The sequence below is a fragment of the Astyanax mexicanus genome, chromosome 1 (genome assembly GCF_023375975.1).
Source record: "Astyanax mexicanus isolate ESR-SI-001 chromosome 1, AstMex3_surface, whole genome shotgun sequence".
Taxonomy (NCBI): domain Eukaryota; kingdom Metazoa; phylum Chordata; class Actinopteri; order Characiformes; family Acestrorhamphidae; genus Astyanax; species Astyanax mexicanus.
The window spans coordinates 76,962,000-76,986,747 of NC_064408.1; the positions used below are offsets into that span (position 1 = coordinate 76,962,000).

Below are 24,748 nucleotides of genomic sequence, written 5' to 3' on the forward strand. Positions count from 1 at the left end.
GCAACTACACAATCAGCTTTTCTACTAAAAGATGTTTGTCTAATGTGATCTCATTCTTTGAGAGTTCCTCTGAGAGAACATCGACAGTACACACAGCGTAAGAGGCCTAACGACCTGTCATGGGAAATCAGCATGTAGAGGGAGTAAACTCTAGAGGGCACTCAAAGGACAACATGTTAAGCCGAAGCTATTCCATCACACAGAAGATTGGAATATGTGAAAAGATGGTGATCTTGAGGTAAACTGACATTTAAATTAAGTGGGAGCCCCGGCCGTGCACTGGAGGGAGCAAATGTGTGGTTGATGTGTAGAACAGGGGCTCAAACATGTCCTCCAAAGCATAGTAGTTTACTGATGTGTTGATCAGGGTTGTTTGAGCAATAAAATCACCAAACTAAGCTTTAGATGAGATTAAAGCAATGATTCTAGCATTTGCTCTCTGGTTTTTGCACAAACCATAACTAGGGTGCTGCCTGAGGACAGCTTAAAGCAGCATTATGAAGCATTTACTTTTATCACAGTTGGTGTTCCCTCTCATGTAATGGGGAGAATAGCAATCTATTTTGCTGCTCCTTCAGACCCATGCTCTAGTAGCATGCTGTGGCTTACACTAACACACTGCATTTGACCGTGACCTCATCAGGATTTTTTTTTTTTACCCAACATACTTCTGCCGATTAGCAGTGATTGCATAATCAAATTGAACTACAGTTATTTACAAAAATTACAACAAATGAAAACATTTGTCTTTTTGAACATATTCAAACATATGGACATTTGCACAGTATTGCAATCTTGAACATACAAATAATACATATATATATATTAACAGTATATATGACCGCATACAACTCAACAAATAAAACTGATGTTTGAATTCATCGATCTTGATTGTGTGATTGAGTGGATCACCATGGACAAATTCAATGAGTTCCTTCATTAAGAAGGTTGTAGGTACAAATGAGGGAAATGGTCTTACAACAATTTAAGATCAGCCATTCAATTGTCTGGAAATGAATTTACTAGAGGAGAACATTTTAAACAACATGGTCAGAAACAAAGAAACTTAAAATGTCATCATGGAGCCAATACAGGTAGCTATCGCCACAGCATATAGCATTAAGTCTGAAAAAAAAAGGATCAGGGCAGGAATAAAGTTCCTTAAATTATTTGGGCACAGTAACAGAAGACATGTTTGGCACACACCAAACACAGAATTTCAGCACAGGGACCCCATGCCTACTGTGAGGCATGAAGGTGGAAATGTCATGGTCTGAAGCTGCTTTGCTGCAGCAGGGGCTGGCAAGCTCTTACTTATAGATCCACTATGAATTTAGTATTGCAGCAGAGGGTGCTTGAGGAAATTGTGAAACCATTTGTCCAAAAACTGAAGCTGAGAGTGGACCATGCAACATGACGACGGCCCACAACATTTCAGGAAACCCTCCAAGGAATGTCTCAAATGAAAGAAATGAAGAGCTAAAGGCCAGATCATAGAGATCATGAGAATATTTCATAGAGATGTGGGAAAAATCTTCTCTCAGTTGATGTCAGATCCTAGTAGGTGGTAAAAGGAAACGTCTAACTGAGGTTATTTTAACCAAAGGAGGGTATTTGTTGATCTCATAGCTTTCACGTCTTGGAGTTTTGAGAGTGATCCAGTGTAACCTCATCTACAGACCCTTAGGATTTAAGGGGTGGATATAATGAGCTGCGCATAAATTCAAGGTCAGATTGTTCATAGGCAATTGTACATAATGTAACAGTAATAAGGTGTCATCTAGCATTTCTCACTAATCTATTCTGTAAATGTTATTATAGAACATTTTTGATCTTACTGCCTACTGTAGTCAATTATAAATAGCTTGCTCTAAGAAAGTAGTTAACCTTTGATTATGTAATAGATGAATACTCATCCTCATCTCAGAACACACAGGCACAGGAAATTGAATCTCCAGTCCATCTCCTCCAGCGCACAGTGAACTCTGTAATTTTCTCTAGCTTTATAACTGTGCTGGTTCACTGATTTTCAGCATTATTAATGTTCTCTCAATGACAAACACTCATCTGTCTCACTTCAACAAGCTCACACCTCTCACTCTCTCTCTATTGCTGTATCTCTGACACCTAGCCTGGATTTGATTTAGATTTTTAAATTTTTTATGTCCAAGAGTTTATGACACCCAATGCAAGGTTTCTTCTGAAATCATGACTGTTTTGTCCTCCTCACCTGCAGTATCAGACTACTCTGGAAAGTAGATATTAGTGCTGTGGGGATTTGACAGAGGTGCAAGGTAACAAAGGAAATATAACTGCAAACTCTGCAAAAAAAGTTTTTGTTGTTTTTTTTATACTAAAATAGTAACATTGTATATTAATTTCACTACATTCACTACATACATCATAGTCTAATGTCTTACTTTGTATGCAAAATCAGTTTTTTTCTGTTTACATATAAACAACATATCTATAAAAACCTGTGAGCCAAGCTCACCAATCATTGCAGCACACAGCTAGGAGTGTTGTGCAGAGCTAGCTCGCTAACTAACCTAGCTATTTTATATCCACTGCCTTCCAGAGAAGAGGGGCCGTGTGCTGTTGAAGCAGATACATTTAATTAACACATCCACCTAAATGTCCATACCTCTGCTCTTACTATTCTGTGGAGGAAAACTAGGCTCTGAAGCTCCAGTGAAGTGGACGGTTCGGGTGTGTGTTGAGAGCCTGTCTCAGAACATGTTAGCTTTAGAGCTAATCGACGAGTGCTGGGGAGCGGGCTGTGTAGAGGGTAAACCTCACAGCACTCCCGCTTTACCAAAACTTCAGAACCAAGAACCAGTTTCTCTCTGTGTTAGTATTCTGATGCTCTTTTATCCTCTATAAAATGGTAAGAGCAGATGTATGAGCACTTGGTTGAATGTGTTAAATTTTGCCCTCAACTACAGACATACCTCAATGGAATTCAGCAACATGTGGAATCTGACAATAGCATTGTGTACAAATCTAAGAAATATTTCTACAATATAGCTAACTAGGTAGCATAAAACAGAACAATTTCAGTAATTTCTTTAGTATATTATAAAACACTGAGATAATAATTTATCTAAATATTTGTGAATTAGCTTACTAGCTAATCTATAAAATAACTAGCTACATTACTAGCTCATCTTTTTTGTAAAGTGGTGGAAATAAGTTAATTTAAAATCCTTAAGACCCCAATATTTCTGTGTTGTTCTAAACACTGTTGTTCAAGTAATATTCTCCTCTACTTTTAATTAATGTGACACTCTATAACTGACTGTGTCATATTACTTATTTTGTTGTACATTTATTATTACTGTGCGTGTAATCTACAGAACACAAAGTAAACAAAGATGACCGGCCCCTTGTCATTGTGCAGAATAAGGTAAATATAGCTATCCAGCACACAGTTGTTCACAAAATTATGAAATTAGGTGCTTCAAAGCCCTATCTGGATGGGATTAGTTTCTCACAGCAATTTTCTCTTTTATGGGGGTCCTCTGTGATTTTATTCCTGTTAGGAACAAACATTTGTGTTTTTTCTCAGACGTCCTCTGAGAAAAGTACAGGCTGAATTACCTTCTTTACCTACTGCTGAACTCCATGGTACTTCAGTAATTTTAGTCCCGTTTGGACTCATTTCTTCCGAGTCTCTTTTTTACGAGTCTTTTTTACACTAATGTGCAGAAAAAGTGACAAATTAAATTGCAAAACCACTATTACATTACATTTTAATTCACTTTTTGAAAATCAAACACTGAATTAATGTGGAAATTGGACACAAACCTTCATAAAAAGCCTAACTTTATTGTATTCCACTGTGTTGCTGTGAATGTTCAAAAGTAAAGCAAAAATTAAATGGAATTATTGTCCAATCAGAATCTAAATTAAAAAAAATTAATGGAGCCCTGTTCTGCATCTCCACTTAACCCTAGAGGTCTTTATCTCTTTTAGCTGAGCTCATTTGCCGGTGCTGAGAGCATCCATTCTTGTGGCAATAATTTTTATGAAGACTACGCAAGCTGTGTGTGCTACTGAACACCTGTGCCAGCAGGTGCCATCCCTTAATGTTTCTGAATTAACTATACATTGATACTTTTGGTCATATGACCAAAATGAGAATGACAGATAGACAGTCAGTGTACAGTGTACACATGCAGTATTCAACATGATAAAGGAGTCTCAACGACTGAGAACTGAACAATGATCTGATGACGCAGACAGAGAACATAACAGCCTGCTCAAGCTCTGAGAATAAGAACAAAGGACTATTTTTCCATCTACAGCACTTTGCTTTCCTCAGTGAAATGACTGTGTTGATTCAGATTACTGTTGTTTCGGCTGTAATCTAATAGTGGCTTTGATTACCTGGTAACTTGTTCCATCTGGACCAATCTGACAATGTCCCTAATAGAGTCAGTTCAGGGCTGAATTAAAATAGAATTATTACACTATGATGGTGATAAAAGCTAAGAATTGTATTTCTCTGAGCTCATATTCATAAAGCTTCACAGACTAGGAGAGCTGCTGGTCCAGGATCTGTTGCTCTCAGTAAGGACACTGCAAATTATATACAATTCTGATTATCTATACAGTATTTTATCCATAATAATAAAAAAACGACTTTCTTTCTTCATCTAGCCCCCCTCTGTTGTAGAATTTTCCATCCCTTGTTGAGGGTGGTCTGCTTTTGTGGTTAGCTGCTTTTATTCAAATGCATCTTTATTGTGTTCAATAAATCAGCTGCATTGGCGTTGCAACATGAGGCTCTCTGGAGCCTAATCAATCACTGCCTTTGCCAAGATTTAATGGAGGGGGTTCTAATGGAATTACACTGTTGAGAGAAAACAGGCATAGACTAGAATATGAAGTACATGATGTGTCCAAACATATCCAGACACCCCTTCTAAATATCCAGCTGCTTTAAGCTGCATCCATTGCTGATTCAGACAGATGTTCAACTAAAGCAGCAAAGCAATCTAGCACCCTGAACTGCATTCTCCGGACTGATGCAGCACTATCACATTTGTTTGTGCCTGAATACAATCAAATATGAAGTGTAAAATTCGAATATATAATGTAAACTGTTCCCATACAATTTTTAATAATCCTAAATTTCAAAACAAATGTATGATGAGCAGGTATTTACAGATTCCAGAACATGTAAATAAAGCTACTTACTTCCAATCAAGCTTATTAGTAAAAAATAATTTAGTTATTCTGTTCCTAAAGCGCTTTTTTAAAAAGAAAAATAACAGTTTTCCTCCCAAAGGTTTCTATATAATTAAAATGTCCCTCCTAAAAAATCCAGCTCTAGACCAGCTGGCCATTTAGAAAAAAAAACATACCCTATGCTGGTAGACTAGCTCAATATGTAACTAGCTCTTAGGGTATATTTTTCTCTGAATGGCCAGCTAGGAAAACATAGTAAAACTGTGTTTATAGTTTTACTATGTGCAGCATGTTTTTATCACATTTTACCATATTTTACTATATTTTTACCATGTTTTTATATTTTACTGCGTTTACCATGTTTTACCAAATTTTTACCATGTTTTTATATTTTACTATGTTTACCATGTTTTACCATGTTTTACCAAATTTTACCATGTTTTACCAAATTTTTACCATGTTTTTATAGTTTACTATGTTTACCATATATTAACCACATTTTTACCATGTTTTTATATTTTACCATGTTTACCATGTTTTACCATGTTTTACCAAATTTTTTACCATGTTTTACCATATTTTTACCATGTTTTACCAAATTTTTACCATGTTTTTATAGTTTACTATGTTTACCATATATTAACCACATTTTTACCATGTTTTTATATTTTACCATGTTTACCATGTTTTACCATGTTTTACCAAATTTTTACCATGTTTTTATAGTTTACTATGTTTACCATATATTTACCACTTTTTTTTTACCATGTTTATATATTTTACCATGTTTACCATATATTAACCACATATTTACAGTGTTTATAGTTTTAGCATGTTTATCAAGTTTTATCACATTTTTACCATGTGTTTATAGTTTTACCATGTTTACCATAGGTTTACCACATTTTTACCATGATTTTACAGGTTTACTATGTTTACCATATTTTTACCACATTTTTACCATGCTTTTACAGTTTTACTATGTTTACCATATTTTTACCACATTTTTACCACGTTTTTACAGTTTTACTATGTTTACCAGGTTTTACCACATTTTTACCATGTGTTTATAGTTTTACCATTTTTACCAGGTTTTAATCACATTTTTACCATGTGTTTATAGTTTTACCATGTTTCCCATATTTTTTACCACATTTTTACCATGTTTTTCATATTTTACAATGTTTTCCATGTTTTACAACATTTTTACCATGTGTTTATATTTTACAATGTTTACCATGTTTTGCCATATTTTTACCACATTTTTTCCACATTTTTATAGTTTTACCATGTTTTACATATTTGTACCACATTTTTACCACATTTTACCATGTTTTTATAGTTTTACCATGTTTACCATATTTTTACCACATTTTTACCACATTTTTACCACGTTTTTATAGTTTTACCATGTTTACAATATTTGTACCACATTTTTACCATGTTTACAATATTTTTTACCATATTTTTACCATGTTTTACCATATTTATACCAGTTTACACCATGTTTATCATGTTTTGCCTTATTTTTACCACGTTTTTATAGTTTTACCCTGTTTACCATATTTTTACCACATTTCTTACCATGTTTTACCATATTTTTAACATGTGTTTATATTTGACCATGTTTACCATGTTTTACCATATTTTTAACATGTGTTTATATTTAACCATGTTTACCAAGTTTTATCATATTTTTTTCACGTTTTTATAGTTTTACCATGTTTACAATATTTTACCACATTTTACCATGTTTTTATAGTTTTACAATGTTTACAATATTTTAACCACGTTTTTACCATGTTTACCATGTTAACAATATTTTTACCATATTTTTACCACGTGTTTATATTACCAGGTTTTATCACATTTTTACCATGTTTTTATAGTTTTACCATGTTTCCCACATTTTTACCACATTTTTATCATGTTTTCCATATTTTACCATGTTTCCCATGTTTTACAACATTTTTACCATGTGTTTATATTTGACCATGTTTACCATGTTTTGGCATATTTTTACCACATTTTCATAGTTTTACCATGTTTACATATTTTTACCACATCTGTACCACATTTTTATAGTTTTACAATGTTTACAATATTTTAACCATGTTTTTACCACGTGTTTATATTTTACCATGTTTTACCATAATTTTAAAGTGTGTTTATATTTTACCATGTTTTGCCATATTTTTACAATGTGTTTATATTTTACCATGTTTACCATATTTTTTTTACCACATTTTATAATGCTTACCCTGTTTTAACATGTTTATCATGTTTTACCATATTTTTACCATTTTTTTTTTGTTTTTCCATGTTTTACAACATTTTTATTGTCTTTATAGTTTTACCATGTTTACCATGTTTTACCATACTTTTACCACGTTATTATAGTTTTACCCTGTTTACCATATTTTTACCACGTGTTTATATTTTACCATGTTTTACCATAATTTTAAAGTGTGTTTATATTTTACCATGTTTTCCATATTTTTACCACATTTTTATAATGCTTACCCTGTTTTAACATGTTTACCGTATTTTACCATATTTTTACCATTTTTTATAATATTTTACTACGTTTACAATGTTTTACCACATTTTTACCATGTGTTTATAGTTTTACCATGTTTTTACCATGTTTTATTTTTGTATAATGTATTTTTACATTGTTACATTGTTCTCAAGAATCTGCTGATTTTTATAACCCTGGTTTTTAATTACAGTTTTTCATGTATCTTGGCATGTTCTCCTCCACCAGTCTTACACAATGCTTTTGGATAACTTTATGCCACTCCTGTTGCAAAAATTCAAGCAGTTTAGCTTTGTGATCATCCATCTTCCTCTTGATTATATTTCAGAGGTTCAAATCACTGTTAACTGGTCTCTTATTTTTTTCCAGAGCTGTATGTAAATAGGTGTGAGTAAAGGAGAAAAAGAGTGTTTAGTCGTGACTGTGGTGTCACTTCCGCTGGGCAGCTGCCTGTATATATATATATAGAGGCGGTGCAGTATCAGTGAGAGAGTGCACAGGCAGCGCTGTGTGTGTGTGTGTGTGTGTGTGAGAGAGAGAGAGACAGAGAGAGAGAGAGAGAGAGAGACAGAGAGAGAGAGCTGGTGCTTCAGTACTGAACCCTGCCTTCACCCGCCAGCAGCTCGAGCTCAGGATAATGCTCCCATAAAACAGCCTGGATTCAGAACTTCACTCTCATCAACCAGAGACTAACAGAGACTCCCGGAGCTTCCTCTCCTCCTCCTCCTCCTCCTGCCGGCGCAGAGATGACCGCGCGGGGCTGTGTGCTCCTCGCTGCTGTTCTGGTGAAGTGCGGTGAGTACAGGCTGAGCTGAGAGAAGTTACTCTGCGGATAGAGGAGCAGGATTTAGCACAGAAACCCGTGTGAGGGGCTCAGTGTCCTTTTCTGAGTCAGCACCAAGGACAGCAGCCAGCTCCCAGCTCCAGATTCAGCTCCTCTCCTCTTTACTGTTACACACTGTTTCTGCTGCTGCTGCTGCTGCTCTTCAGCACACTGAGCTCCTTACTCACACATCACTACAGCATGTACTCATATTATTATCACACCTATTCTCTTAATACAATCACATCTCCTACCCTTCTTCTACAGTTCTCTCAGTACCACTGTCCACTGGCCACATGGAGAATGAGGATGTTCAGGTAAGATCAATCACCATTACAATGCACTACTAAATGCACTATAACACGCTAATGACTCCCAATGTTTTTAAATATATATAAGAGCTTTAGATTATATATGATCTGTACATGTTTAAAATATTAACCAACTGTAAACAAAAAAAACAATTCAGAACACTGATAGTTAGGTTTACTAGATTCAAGATTCAAGATTTGTATTGTCAGTACAGGTGAAAAACCTGGGGGCAGGTTCCCACAATTGTGCAGAGAACAGTATTTACAACAATATACACAATACACACAATAACAATACACACAATAACTTACACTATAGACATACAGACAAATGGTATTGCATGGAGATACATTGAGTAAGACTGGATATATAAATATACGATGCTGTATAGATGTGCAGATAGTTAAAGTGTGTGTGGGTGTGAGTAAATTGTCCAATAGGTGACAGAATAGCTGTGAGTAAAGTGCAGGTACAGAATAAAGTAGATAGATAGATAGATAGATAGATAGATAGATAGATAGATAGATAGATAGATAGATAGATAGATAGATAGATAGATATTTTATGGTGATGTCACATAGTCTATAATCTGATAGGTCTAAAGTGTACCTATCACTGGCATGAGTGTACACATCATGAGTTTTATTACTTACATGAGTTTAAATACACAAATAAAAGTTATAAAAATGGCTATTTATGAGATGCCAAATACTGAATTATATATATGATCCATACAGAACTAGTTTTGTAAAAGTGATAGTGTAGTGTCAGTGTAAAGTTTTTTTTTTTACCTATTTAAAGATTTTTTAAATTGAAAAATTGTTATTCCATAGCATAACCCAAATTTTAAAGGTCATTTTCAGAACACAACTAGACAAGAGTACATTTAGAGTAAAATTACACAGATTAACATCTACTGTATATTTTGTGTAGGTACCTTGCTACTACACCTGTATTAAATCCGTTCATGCAATCAGTTAATATGCTGTCTTTAGACACCAGAATGAGTATTTTACTGAACAAAAATCGGAGACATTTTTAAATGTCATACAAAGTGTATTTAAAAGCAGCCTGCTGTCAGTATGTGGAGGAGATTTGATGTGGACAGATTCTGGTGTAAGACTAATATTCTGTGAGTCTTATTCTGGATCTGTGTGGGCTCACACACTGCTTTGGACCATGACTCAACGACATGGCTCGAGTAAAGTGACAGCTGGTCTCAAGAGCAGTTTTAATCTCTTTGAAAGTGTTACTGAAAAGAGTCTGAGATGTAGAACAGAGCGAAGAGATTTTCTGAATAGATTTTTAGAATAACTTCCAGACTCAATTTCAGAAGAATAGTGACTACATTAAATGTGACATAAAATAAACTGTAGAGCTTATTCCAACTGGCTTAAAGAGATGTAATTGTGTATAGGTATGGTTTATATTCACTTTTTACAGTCTGAATTTGTTGAGTTTATGTAATGTGTATACTCACCTTCTAGGCTTATGATTTAATTGATCTGAAATGAGTCTTCATGAATTTATTTCAGGCACATGCAGAAGTGTGCGGCCTATAATAATAATATAAAAGTACCTTCAGCGAAACAAAAGACCTCTATGACATTAGTCCCTCCCCTATAATCCCCCAGAAATCAAAGCGTTTTACTCTGCACTTTAGCTCGTATATTAAATTGCAAGGCTGGACAGGCTGGCTTGTGCTCAGTAAATCGATTGTGCCATTTCAGCAGTGTGGCTGTGGCATTAGCTAGAGCGTGGAGCTCGCTGTAATGAGAAAGATGTGTTTGTCATTGGGAGAACATGAAGACAATCATAGAGGAGGAGAAGAAAAAGAACTGCATGAGACAGAGGAGGGACAGTGAAGTGGAAGACAAGTGCAATGCTGCCTATTGAAAGACTCTGGAATGTTTGCACAAAACTGCATGAACAGGACGAGTCAAAAATCACAGGACACTTTTATTCAGAAAGGAAAGGGAAAATTATATATCTGAATACCCCAGCAAAGTAATAAATCAAGGGTCTTACCTTTTAGGCTGTGCCTGGAACATGGTCTCCCATCTTAAAAAGCCACCAAATTTTGTTTCTGAAATAAAAAGTGTCCAGCGATGGTATCATAAAGGAATATGCAGCCTTTAATGAAAAATAATGCAAACGTTACCTAAATTTACCTAAAATACTTTGTCACTATTTGACAGTTATTTAATCAAATAAATGTCATACACACTCTTATTTATAGCACTTCTATTCCTGTAATTCAAATACTAAAAGAACCATGTTTTAAACTATTGGAATAAGTTTGGTTGCAAAGGTTGGTTGTTTGTTTACTGAGGCCTCTGTAAACTGGTAGTGTGTGTGTTTTGTTTTTATTTTGGTTTTTTTTTTTGGTTTTTTTTGGGTTATTACTAAGGAGGTTATGTAAAGTCTATGTAGAATCTACTGTAGAAAGAAAAATATGTATATACTATATGTAAAACCTTAAGTAGTTATAGGACATTTTCTAAATTGTCCTTTCTCTCTTTTAATAGGTGATGAAGTGCATAGTGGAGGTACTTGCAGATGTTCTGTCCAAACCACACACTGTCCCAGTGTCCCAGCAGTGTCTGCAAACACTCAGAGCTGGTGAGCAACTGAGAAATACACCTCTTTTTGTCAAAGCATAGTAATTACTATTACTAGTATTACTTTTATTGAGAACTATGAGTAGTAGTAGTCGTTATTATTAATAATTAGTAGTTTTCATCCAATACCTGATTAATCAGGGCTTTACTGAGTTAAATCAGTTGAAATGTGCTGGTTGTGAAATTAATAAAATGTCTGCAAATAGCCGTCAAGCAGTCAAAATTGCCTAATTCACAACTTGACTTGACTTGACGTTTGAGTTTGGTATAATAAATTAACTTAAATCACACTCTTGAGTCTTGACATAGTCCGTTATCCTGAAGGGGTAAAATCAAATGATCTGATCAGCTGAGGGTGTAGCAAGGTGACATTATGGCATACATCATATTCATATATTAATAGTGCAGCATTTTAAAGATAATGGTATGTGTTTTCTGTATCTACACTGTTTACACTTCTACACTATTATTCATGTGGTTCCTGTGACCTTCCTAATGTTATCGATGATTGCTTATATTTCCCTCATGGCTGCACACTCCTCAGAGTGTAAAGTTAATGGCTTAAAGAAATGAATGGCTGTAGTGCACGAGCAGTCACGCGAGCATTATGCTGAGAAGGTACGACCAGCCGTGCTCGATTCAGCTACGGAACTGGGCCTGTCTTACCTTGACACTGAGTTAGAAAATCAATCACTGCATTAGGAGAATGTCTATTGTTACGGAGACACAGCTTACTGTGGAGAAATAAAACACCACGGACAGCCAAGAAGGACAGGGGTAGGACTGAGAGAATGAGGGAAGTAATGATGGAAAAACAGAGTTAGAGAGAGAGAGAGAGAGAGAGAGAGAGAGAAGGGAGGAAGAGAAAGAGAGACAGAGGTTCTCCAGAATGTGGCACATTTTGTAGGTCAGCAAAAAAGAAAAAAGCTTTACTCTGCTGTAATTTGACAAATTCTCTCTTTCTATCTCTTCTGTAGTCTCTCTTTCTCTCCATCTCTCTCTCTCCCTATCTCTCTCTCTCTCCACCTCTCTCTCTCTCTGTCTCTCTTTCTTTCAGGGCTCAAATGATTAATTGTACAGCCCCAGGGCAGGCAGTAAATTTCAGGGCAATTACCTTTAGGAAATCAAAGCGAAGTGCTGAAAGCTGCAAAGGGCAGAATGGTGGAGAGAGTGTGAACACGTTGGAGAACAGAACACGAACAATAGAAACACTGACTCGTCCGCTATAAAATCTGTGTGCGTGTGTTTTTGCAGACGACAGGCTTGTTACCATCCTGCGCCACCGCAACTTCCTCCAGGAGCTGCAGGACATCGCTATGGAAGGTGATAGTCAATCATTTATATTCGTTTTTAAATTATTTTTCACAATCTGGAAATTTTAGCTAAGGTTTACACATTTTCCTTTTATACAATATTTTTTTAAAAGATATAAAAAAAGGAAAAGTAATGGTTCAAATTTCAATTATTAATTTCACTTATTTAAGTTAATTACTTGGAGATTTTGTCCAGACAAAATATATATGCTTTATCTTTAGTCATATTCTCACATGCTTTGATATAAACCATGTTCCAAAACTGCATAATCTATTCATTTTGTTTTTTATATTTTTGTTTACTGGTTTACTATACATGCACTGATGTGACAAATATCATGAGACACAGAACCATTTACATATTGCTTTTCCAGGACTTTTGGCATCTCAGCATATATTGTAGTACTGCCACATTTTGTTTTATAATAAAAGCAGAATCAACCATCATGCAGTGCTGAAATATCCCAATAAATACTAAACAATCAAAGTATTGGATAATTTCTACAAGACATCATCAGCATGAGATGTTGGATTCTTACATTTCTTATAACATTTGGTATAATTTTTATAATTCTCAACATTTTTTTTGTGGCTTCAGGAGTATTTAGTCTCTTGGTTTATTTCAGTATCATGGTCTTAAAGGTCTGCTTTGTGATAATTAATGTTATTTAAGTGTTAGTAGTAAAAGTGAGGTAAACTGATTAGGTAATGTAATATTTCTCTTGTTAAATAATTTATTTAACCCCTCCTTCCTCTGTCTTTCAGGAGACAATCAGAGGCCGGAGAAGCGAATGAAGGATGCTGTTGATCATGTAAGCAACCACCCTGAGGGGACAGAAAAGACTGCAGGTGAGGAATCTACACTTCTACTGGGGTCTTTTCTCATAGAATTGGATTGGATTAGATCTTACAGTAAACAGACATATAATAACATATTATGTTATTATTTAATTATACACCTTTGAATTCAGTAAATTACAGGCATCACAGTAAAGTAGGCAGAAATAAATTCAGTCATGAATTATAAATCCTGTGGTTTTCTATAAAAAGCCCTCTCAGAAAGACTTTTTGTGTACATAAATATCTCTTATTTAGTTATTTCAGTAAAGGTTTTCTCCACAGTAAATTTTGTGCCGTTATTGCAGAAGCAGACTGATTGTGTTCCACTGATCTTAATCAGATAAAAGAGCAACTGTGGGCCTCTGAAATCAAGCATCATTCTTTAGTCAGCATCTTGGCTATATTAGGAACTCTATATTAGGAGTTTAAGTCTGATTTACTGATGACAAAGAATTTGTCCTGCAGCCATTATGATGTCACTGGTCCCTGGGACCTGTTTTGTCCTGTGTCCATTTTTAATTTTGAGTTTCACTGGTTTCTCTAGAATCAGTGTTTTGCAGCCTTAGTCCTCAAGGCCCGCTGCCCTGCAAAAATTTTCCACATTAATTTGACTCAACAGGACTATTTGTAATGTTTAGTCATGAAGCACATATTGTAAAAGAGATGCTTCAAAAGAGCCCAAAAGCTGGTTTAACCTGTAACTGTGGTAACCGTATTCAAGTGATGTTTTTCTCAGCACTGCACAGACTGCAGTCTGTCCAAGTCTAGACACAAAGACTTTCACACTGTCCTCATGCTGTCGCGTCTCTTCCAGCAGACTTCTCTGTTTTTCAAGGCTGAACATGGTGCAACATTTTGCATAAATCTTAGGCTTCAGCTGAAAAAAAAACAATTTTTACTAAATATCTAACTAAATAAAAACAAATCTATCTATCGATTTTTGTGGATGCATTATTTAGTTTACCAAAGGCAGAACTGTTAGATTAATGAGATTAAAAAAGAAAAACACTATATATTACCTACAAAATGTAATGATTCTTGGTTTTTCTGTTTCTCTGCATGATTTATTATCCTCCTTTCACTCTGTTCTTCAATAGTTAGAACCCCAGATGACCATTTCAGACTTTAGATCTATAAGGTGGGGCAGCTGTAGGTAGAAGTTTCTATTAGAGTGAAGGACAGTGAATAAAATCAGTGTTTAAAAACTTCTGCAGCACTGCTGTGCCCGATCCACTCGTACCAGAACAACACATACTGTCCATTCAACCACTATGTCAGGGTCACTCCAGTGCTAAGTATGACCCACTACCCAAATATTACCTGCTCTGTGGTGGTCTTATTGGGTCCTTAACATTAAAAACAATGTGGAAGTAGGATAGAATAGAAGGACTACAGTCCTGTAATTATAGAACTACAAAGTTCCCTATATGATCAGCTATATGGAGTTGACAGAAATTAATAATGGGTGAAGAAAAAAGGAGATGGTTACAATGTTATGCTTGTTATTGATCAGTACATAATTATATAAACAGTTGATAAAATAAAGCTGTCATAAAGCTGAGTGTTGACCATTTCCTTAACTTTGCCTCCTTACAGCAGATTGGTCAATGCTGGTTGCCATGGAGAGGCCAGGAGAAGAGAAAGAAGAGAAGAAGAAGAGAGGTGAAGAGGAGGACAGTGAACAAGAGAGTAAAGAGGAAGAGCAGAAGATGCATGAGCGCAATGAAATCTCCAGCCAGGAGAAGAGGAATGGGGAAGAGGAGGAAGAGGACATCATGAAGGAGGAACAAGAGCACAAACGAGGCGTGATGAAGAAGAAAGGGGATAATGAGGACGAAGAGGAGAAGCGTTCCAAATCTGAGGAGGAGGAGGAGGAGGAAGAGGAAGGTAATTTGATTCAGGAGACAGTACACAGTGTTTAGTGTCAACCAGAAATAACCTGACTGACCTCAGCATTGGTAATACAAACACGCCAACACACACAAAGTGTATCTCATCAGTGCAGGCACTGTGTTGTAACAGCAGGGTTCAGTCAGTTACTGTAAAACTACAAAGTTCACCTATATACAGATCAAGCTTTACATTGTTTATCCATTTTTTCAGCTCCACTGAGCATATATGAGAACGGCGTAGTTCTATAATTACAGACTTCAGCTCTTCTGTTTGTACTGTGTACTTTATTATCCTTCTTTCACTATGTTCTTTAATGTTCAGGACACCACAAGACCATCACGGAGCAGGTATTGTTTGGGTAGCACAAGTGGATCAGACACAGCAGTGCTGCTGGAGTTTTTAAACACTGTGTCCACTCATTGTACTCAACCTTGTAGATGTAAAATCAGAGACAGAAGCTCATATATTGCTGCACAGTGTTGGTAAGTCATCAGTGCTCACATGGCACTGTTTGTGTACTATTCTCAGTCCAGCAGTGCCACTGAGGTGTTTAAAAATTCCAGCAGCACTGCTGTGTCTGATCCACTCATATACACTCACCAGCCACTTTATCAGGTACACCTCTCCAACTGCTCATTAATGCAAATGTCGAATCAGCCAATCACATGGCAGCAAATCAATGCATTAAGGCATGTAGACATGGCAAGATGGTCTGCTGCAGTTCAAACTGAGCATCAGAATAGGAAAGAAAGGTGACTTTAAATGTGGCGTGGTTGTTGGTGTCAGACGGGCTGGTCTGAATATTTCAGAAACTGCTGACTTACTGGGATTTTCACTCACAACCATCTCTACAGAGTTTACAGAGAATGATCTGAAAAAGAGAAAATATCCAATGAGCTGCAGTTCTGTGGGCATAAATGCCTTGTCAGAGGTCAGAGGAGAACGGCCAGACTGGTTCCAGCTGATAGAACAGCAACAGTAACTCAAATAACCACTCGCTACAACCGAGGTCTGCAGAAGAGCATCTCTAAACTCACAAACCCATGTCAAACCTTGAGGTGGATGGGCTACAGCAGCAGAAGATCACACAGGGTGCCGCTCCTGTAGCTAAGAACAGGAAACTGATGTTACAATTCGCACAGGCTCAACAAAATTGTACAATAGAAGATTGGAAAAATGTTACCTGGTGTGATGAGTCTCGATTTCTGCTACAATTTGGCATCAACAACATGAAAGCATGGTCTTGTATCAACAGAGCATCTTTGGGATGTGGTGTAACGGGAGATTCGCATCATGGACATGCAGCCGACAAATCTGCAGCAACTGGGTGATGCTATCATGTCAATATGGACCAGACTCTCTGAGGAATGTTTTCAGTACTTTGTTAAATCTATTCCACAAATGATTGAGCAGTTCTGAAGGCAAAAGGAGGTCCAACCCGATACTAGCAAGGTGTACCTAATAAAAGTGGCTGGTGAGTGTATACATATCAGTGTCACTGCAGTGCTGAGAAGGAGCCAACACCTAAATAATAGCTGCTCTGTGGTGGTCCTGAGGGTCCTGACCACTAAAGAACTGAAATGGTGAAAGGAGGTTAATAAATTATGCAAAGAAACAGAAGAACTACAGTCTATATATATATTTCTTTCATTTAAGAACTATAAATGATCCTATATGATCAGAAGAATAAAAAAAAATGGAAATGGAAATGGATGTATAAAAAAGGACTTGGTCATGATGTAATGTTTGATCAGTGAGATGTACTAGATATGGCCGGTATATAAAGGTGTCTATTAAACAGGCTCCTCAGTGTATAGAGTGTAAAAGTACATTAACATTGATGTCATTGACAGGAGTCTTGAGCGATCCTGAGGGAGAAGCCCTGATTAAGCTCATAGTTTGGAGAGAACTGACAGCAGTCCAAGTGTCTTTACCCTTTTCAACCCTGGGGACTACATAAATAACATTCTGTGTGCTCTAATGATTTATCCCCTCCACCGTTAGATGAATGCAAAATCAATAGCGACATAATCCCCATCCTCCAAAGGTCTGTGAGAGTGTGCATGTCTGAGAGGGAGAGGGAGCAGGAGCGAGAGAGACAGAGAGAAAGAAAGAGAAAGAGAGAGAGAGAGGACAGATCTGTGATGCATTTGGAAAGCATACAGAGCTCAGTCAATCAGTATAAATGATGTCCATAGAATATACACTGACATAGTTATGTAAGATTTATGGCATAACAGTTTGTAATTTGTGCATGAAGTGTTACCTCAGAGGATGGCTTGAGAATGGCCATACCTCTATAAGTTGTTAGGTGTTATCTTGTTGAGATGTATGGGACATTTCATTTCAGAAGTTGGGTTGGTTTTAAACCCAAAAGAGCCCATGATGATGTTTGTGTAACAGACCCTTTAAAAGCTTGTGTAAAATTCCTTACAGCACTCCGTCACTTTAAATCATGAACTTCCTAATGACACATACTGCACATCCTGAGAGGACAGTGTGTAAATGTGTGATCATGTGACTTTATTTACAGAGGTGTGCAAAAAGTTAGTGCTGAAGATAAAACTAGCTCATCGTTTTACTTATTATATAACTAGTTCTGACAATTTCTTGAACAAAATGAAAAAAATGTTGTATCATTAACATTACATGATAATTTTATCCCTTAAAATACCCTCTATTATATACTCTCTTTGTTCCATGCTCTCTGAAATTAAAACAGTGATGAGCTCATCAAACAAGATTAATTCATTTTAGAAAAAAATACAGTGAACTGTGATTGATTTAGATTTATGAAGAAAAAATACAAAAAAGGAAGAATTTCAGAAAAAAACAATAACAATTTTCATTTCCTTATTCAAGTAGCAGAATAGAATAAAATCCAGGAACAAACTGAAGGGAAAAGATTTGATTGGACAGGGTGCTTTTACACTGGTGTGTCCACTGAAGTGGGTTATTGTATGAGCTGCTCTTGTGTAAGTCAGCTTTAGAGTGGGTCAGCATGCTTTAAATGGAGAGTCAAGCGCTATCAGCCAGCTGGCAGGAACATCTCATTAAATGGAGTGCTGTCTTTGCTGATGTTGTATCGGGTCTTTTTTGATGGAGGTGTGGGTAAAAAGAGAAAGAAAGAAAGAAAGAGAGAAAGAAAGAAAGAAAGAAAGGGAGAGAGAGAGAGGAGAGAGAGAGAGAGAGAGAGAGAGAGAGGGAGGAAGATGGACGACTCAAGATTAAAAATGAGATATGAATCAATGCCTTTGTCCACTCAGCAGATGAAGCAGCAGGGGCAGGAGATCATTCTGATGTGAAGAAATCTGTGGAGGAAGAGGAGGAGAGCCAGGAGGAGCAGGACACAGTGGAGAAACGGAGAGAAGGTCCAGGGGAGCTGGAGGAGAAGAAGGAGAAAGCCAAGGCTGGAGTGAAGCACTGGAGCCACACAAGACAGCTGGCTCAAAGGAGGGCAGAGAAAGGCGCTTACGTCCAGCAGGAGGCGGAACACCACTCGAAGGAGGTGCTGGGGCAGGGGGAAGGGGAAGTGAGGAAAAGCCCTGAGGAGCAGGAGCTCCAGATGATGGCGAGAAGAGACTCAGAGGACAGGAGGGAGGAGGAAGGGAGTGCCAGCAAGAAGACGGAGGTAACTCTTCCTACTCTTTCTCCTGGGAGGGTTGTTAACGCAGGCACCGCTGAACAGGCGCTGATGTCAGCACTCATCACATGTTCCTAATTAGTTGTGTTTATTCAGCAGCCTTGGCCTGTGCAGTGTCATACTGCACTGTAGTATGAAGAAACACACACACATTTATATATATATATATATATATGTGTCATTCTAACAAAACTATATTTACTATATTTTGTCCCTAGCCTTTACAGACAAATTACACACTGAAAAATAAATGTACATGACATTAAAAAACAAATGCCAAACATAAAAAATAGTAAAATATAAGTACAATTTTGTCATTTTTTTTTACATAGCAAAAATAATGGCATGATATGACTTCTATTTTACCTATTTTCTTAATAAAGATCATTGTCCTCTGTATGTATTCAGTGAAAATAAATGTTCACATTTCGCTCAATGAAGCTTTTAACTGATCTCACTGGTATGGCCTACTATAATAGTTAGGTAGGAAGAAAAGGAAACAATTTAAGGGTGATATTTCTGTTTTGCACAATTAAAAACGTGTTTGAATATCCCAGAAGATTTTCATTATTCAGATCTGAATTAGCTAAATTAGGGTTTCCTCAGTTTAAACGTAAGTAAGGAATGCCTGATATCAGGAAGAGACCTCAGTTAATCTTGATAAAAATAAAGCTATTAAAGAACTATTTTATAGAAATTACAAAAATAAAAACAACTCCTCTCACACTGTTAATCATGGGGGTGGATCAGTTGTGCTTTGAGCTTGTGTTGCAGCCAGTGCCAATAAGGACCTTTCTGGTAGAGGGATAAACAGGTTTAATAGCAGAAAATCTTTTACATTGTGTTGGAAAGTGATCTGTGCCCTGGAATGACCCAAACATGCACATTAAAAGCTGTGTCACATCAGTAAACCCTCTGGGTCATAAACAAACTTAGGTCCCAAATGGCTCACCATGGACTGCACTTGTAGACTGGATCAGAAAATGTTCTCACCTTCACAGTATATGTAGTGCAGTATAGTGAGTAATGCACCACACCACAGCTCTTAACTGTTCATTACAGGAGCAATAGCAAAATAAAGAGATCATGTTCACAGCTTTGCAATTACTGTCAAGTATTGTTGTCCAGATTCAATCCATCTTACATGATGATATTTAACCCACTCATTCAGATTTATCTGTTCCAAAATAATATATGGAATTGGGTTGGGTCTGATTTGACAAAAAAAAAAAGAAAAAAAAAAAAACATAATCGTATCTATTTAATATATAGGGGCACATATCATGAAAAACTGAACTGGAAAACAGTCCATACAGTATGGAAATCAAGTTGAGAAGTTTGATTTCCATACTGAGAGTTTGCAGGCAGAACAGAACTTATATATATATTTCAAGAAAGAAACGCTTTAGAAATGGTTTAATTTGAATAATTTTATTAAATTAAAGATGTACTATGTAAACATTGTCAAAAATTATTTCGATATTCTTGTGATGTCACAGACATTAACACATTTACATACAAACAGTCCGTTCAGCGCACAGCAGATTAGGAGTGTTAGTGTTACTATTGCAAAGTTGTTGGTGCAGAAGGTATGGGGAAGTTTAGATTAAATGTTGTACAGTTCCTGCCTCTTAAAAAAAAAGGTTATTGGATGTATTTTTCCAAAGTATTCAGATATCTGACAGGGTAAAGTGACTACATTTTATTTTTCACAACATCCCTGAGAATTTCAGTCTTAACTGAATTATTTGTTCGATACATTTCAGCTCAAACCGGTTTATGAATGAGGCACAATATAGGACAGCTAATCAAAACCTAGTTAATTTACATATGTGTCAGTCTTAAAAGGCACACACAAAAACAGAGGCTGAAAAAGTATGCTTCAGAAATAATTTGTGGTGTAGAGCAAAACAGCATTCAAGAGGAGCTCTTATCTCCCTCTCACTCATCCCTCTCCTCTCCTCTTCTCTTCTGCAGGATGGTGAGATCGAGAGTTTGGCCGCCATCGAGTCTGAGCTGGAAAATGTGGCTCAGAAACTGCACGAGCTGCGCCACGGCTGATCTGAAGCTGACCACTCACTCCTCTCTCCATTGTCCTCCCTCCCCCTGTCTTTCAGGAGGGCGGCATGCTCTGTCCAGATGATGCTTTCTCCTTCTAGCTCAGCCACAGCTGTGCAAACCCCTTTACACCTTGGCTTTCACCCTTTTTCCCTTCAGCTCTATAGCAACACAGTGCTGCACAGTGCCACCACTGGTGTGAAAAAGAAAAAATAAAGGACGTCAGCCAGCTCCCATGGGCTTTGTAGCCAGTACTGCCCCCTGCTTCAGCTTTACACCAATAATGTGCTTGCTTCCTGAAGAAACATGGGCACCACGCAAAACTAACACAAAGCAAACGCTATAGAATCCCTGCTAACATTAAGAGATTGGGGACTGAATGTACATACAGAAAGTTACTGCTCTTTTAAAAGGCACTGCGCCTGATTGATCCTCACGCAATAATGTTTTTATCTGATATGGTGAAATGATTGTGATGAAATGTGGGTTTTTAGTTAAGAAAATCAATAAATATGAGATAAGATTTATCTGTAAAGTGGAATTGTGCAAGCGATCAGTTCTGTGCTGTATGTGCCGGGTTACTTGTATAAATCTATGCAAATCAGAGGATAACCTCAGAATGAATGACAGGATTCAAGCCACAGCCCAACTTTGTAAAATACAGCCATAACACTGAGGTCATTAAATTTTAGTATTTATTTTCTGGATCCCTGTTTCATCATTTACAAGGGACATAAAATGCTGATAGTGCATGTCTTTCTTCTGTCCTTTAAAATGTGCCAAAAACCCTATACACAAATACATACAGTGTGTACAGTATGTACAAGCAAAGCAACAGGGGAGTTGAAAGGGCACTGACCAGTCCAACGTACCAAATCAAACCGGGTGTAAAAACGTCACAGGAAATGTACTATTGACATATTTACACATTAAAAGGCCCAAAAAGATAAATGTGGGCAGTGAGTTATTCCTTCCTGACACAATGCTTCAGACATAGTAGCCTACAGTGTATGGGTAATTCCTAAAGAAATACTTAAGTGAAATTTAAACTAATTTACCATCATGTAATATGAAAATATAAAAAAATAGCAAAAAGGAAGTTAATTGTGGTGAAATGTAATGTTGCTCTGGTTTAGAGTGTAACAGTATGTGTCCACTTGCCATTTTACATTGATGCATCCTCTTTACTTCAATAAAGAAAGCTGCCGCATGCATGTGAAAAATGATGAGTTATACGTGTCCACAGCAGCCTCAACTCAAAAAATTCACCAGATTTAAAATTAAATGTGATTTTAAACATGCAGATAAACATGAGCTTGAATCTGCATTATCTAGATTTACAGAATTAGATTAAAATAGGGTTGATTCAAATCTTTAAAAATAAGACTGCAAACTTCAGGACTATTCTTTTGTTTTTTATCTGCACATAGAAACGTCACAGACATGCCCACACACAGTGATCTGAAAGATCCAGCATGATGAAATGTGTCGGCAAGTGAACTCATACTGTCAGTCAAATGGTGTAAATGTCAACAACCCTTACTACAGAATGCACATGGTTTAATTTCCACAGAATTGGGTTGACTTTGAGTCAATGACTTTCTCTTATTTTACTCTGAACAAGAAAATTATGGAGCAAGTTAATGATCTGTGTTCTATAAATGTGGCACATTGACATTAGGCTGAGCCTCAGAAGTACAATTTTACAGTAATCCTGTGAGCTTTATTTCATATCATGCACCCAACTGTTGCTCATTTCACAGCATGTAAATCTTAAGTCCTTATATGAGGTACTGCCATATGCAAACGTCTGGACACCCCAGTTCAAATTACACGCTTTGTTGATTTTCAGAGTGAAAATAAGTTAATATGTCCGACACAGGAAACACACTTAAGTATAACAGTATTTCTGTTACTCTGTTTCTGTTTTCTCTGCTAAACTTAACATAAAATATATTTCCAAATATATTAAATTAAGCAAATAAACATCAAAATGTGCACGATTGTGTTTTCTGAAAAGGATGCTCATCTAACAACTTAAATAGAAAACCAATAAAGGGTGATTTGATTAAGGGTCATATAACCTTTCAATAAGAATTCTGTATTGAGCAAGTGTTCTATATAGTACATTCAAAACACTGTATTGCCTCCACATTCTGAGTCATGATGTGTATAACTTCACATGACTGTGTATGACTGCTGGGAGTTGTAGGAGTGAATAGCCTCAGTATTCACGTGATCATTAGGTTCGTATTACTTACCAGTTCATTTCAACTTCTCTTACATCTCCCATAATCAGCAGTGTAGAAACAATTTCCCTAAGGCACTTGTGCAAGATGCATGAAAACTAAATCACATTCATATTTAAGATACTGATTGCTCCTTTTTAACCCCAAGAAAAAAAAATCTACAAAATCAGTACATCTTTGGTCATTGTCTGCGCACTACGGATCATAAAACTGGCACAGAGAAATATTCTCGGCCCCACAGCTTGGAGAAGGGTGTAATTGATTTGTTAAGAATAATTAAAAAGGCTAATTCTCTGGAGCGGAGCGTGGGGTCACTGTGAAGGTGCCTCGGCTGCGAGCGTGGACCTGCAGTGGTGCTGGTATTTTGGGGCTAGGTCAGAGTTGCAGCAGCTCAGGCCCTGATGGGAGTCTTTCTTCATTCCCTCGCTGTCTATCACCCAGCAGCTCCCACAGGAAACCTCACAGGCCACAGGCAAGCTCTGAGCCACGCCGTTCACTCTCAGGGGTCCTCCAGGTAAGTGGTCTTGTAGGATGTTAGTGAGGTGAGCTAGCAGGTCATCAAAGAACTCCGGAACACCCTCATAACCTAGATAACAAGAACATACTGTAAAACACTGACAAAACCGCCTGTGCAATAAAAATATGTAATCTACACAAAACACACATACTCACACAAATAAAAAAATATTTACACATGGACAAAAGTGTTGTTTCCTTTAAAGAAAGAAAAAATCACACATTGCTTATGAAATGTGATTTAACAGTTGTTGTTTTTTTCATGGATCTACAATGCATTAAAAAAACGAGTTTTTACTGTTTTTGTTGGAGTGACTGTCCAGATTAGGTATAGTATAACAATAGTATTGGCAGTTTCTAAAAACTGAAAAATAATAAATAACAATAAAGTATAAATGTTACAAAAAAATCTACCACCGTATTGAAATGCAAAATATTTAATATTTTCATATGAACTTTAAACAATTATACAAAAAACACCTTTAAAGCTTCATAATGAATAGCAAAAGAAATATAAAATAGACTGCTTTCACAGCAGAATTTGGCCATTATTACAATATGAATTTCAATTTCAATTCAAATATTATGATGATATTATTTTGTATGATTCCTTTATTACTGTATTTCATACATTTTACCCTGGGCAGCTTTTTGAAGAAAGTGCAGTACAAAGCACCTTTTTAGCCAATCAGCACTGAGGTAATTTGATTTTTGTGTGTAAAATTAAACTGTGTTCTGCACAGCATCA

At 36.5% G+C, this 24,748-nt stretch overlaps 2 protein-coding genes across 5 annotated transcripts in view; one reads left to right on the forward strand and one right to left on the reverse strand.

Moving 5' to 3' along the window:
• The first annotated feature begins 8,243 nt into the window (after positions 1-8,243).
• chga (chromogranin A) lies at positions 8,244-21,933 on the forward strand. 3 transcript variants are annotated; one of them, XM_007258197.4, is made up of 8 exons: positions 8,244-8,527; positions 8,823-8,872; positions 11,396-11,489; positions 12,743-12,811; positions 13,567-13,650; positions 15,238-15,528; positions 18,801-19,165; positions 21,155-21,933. In XM_007258197.4, the coding sequence occupies exons 1-8, from the start codon at positions 8,479-8,481 to the stop codon at positions 21,236-21,238; spliced, it is 1,086 nt and encodes a 361-aa protein (XP_007258259.3). In that variant the 5' UTR covers positions 8,244-8,478; the 3' UTR covers positions 21,239-21,933. The 3 variants fall into 3 exon arrangements, with proteins under 3 accessions (XP_007258259.3, XP_007258260.3, XP_007258261.3); XM_007258198.4 differs by having other exon boundaries at positions 18,804-19,165; XM_007258199.4 differs by having other exon boundaries at positions 15,241-15,528.
• The window catches only part of itpk1a (inositol-tetrakisphosphate 1-kinase a), a 36,760-nt gene continuing 32,604 nt past the window's right edge, over positions 20,593-24,748 (reverse strand). For both annotated transcript variants that reach the window (XM_007258196.4, XM_015608112.3), the window contains exon 11: positions 20,593-24,070. In XM_007258196.4, the coding sequence (XP_007258258.3) occupies positions 23,796-24,070 (275 nt within the window). In that variant the 3' untranslated portion in view covers positions 20,593-23,795. The remainder of the gene's footprint in view (positions 24,071-24,748) is intronic.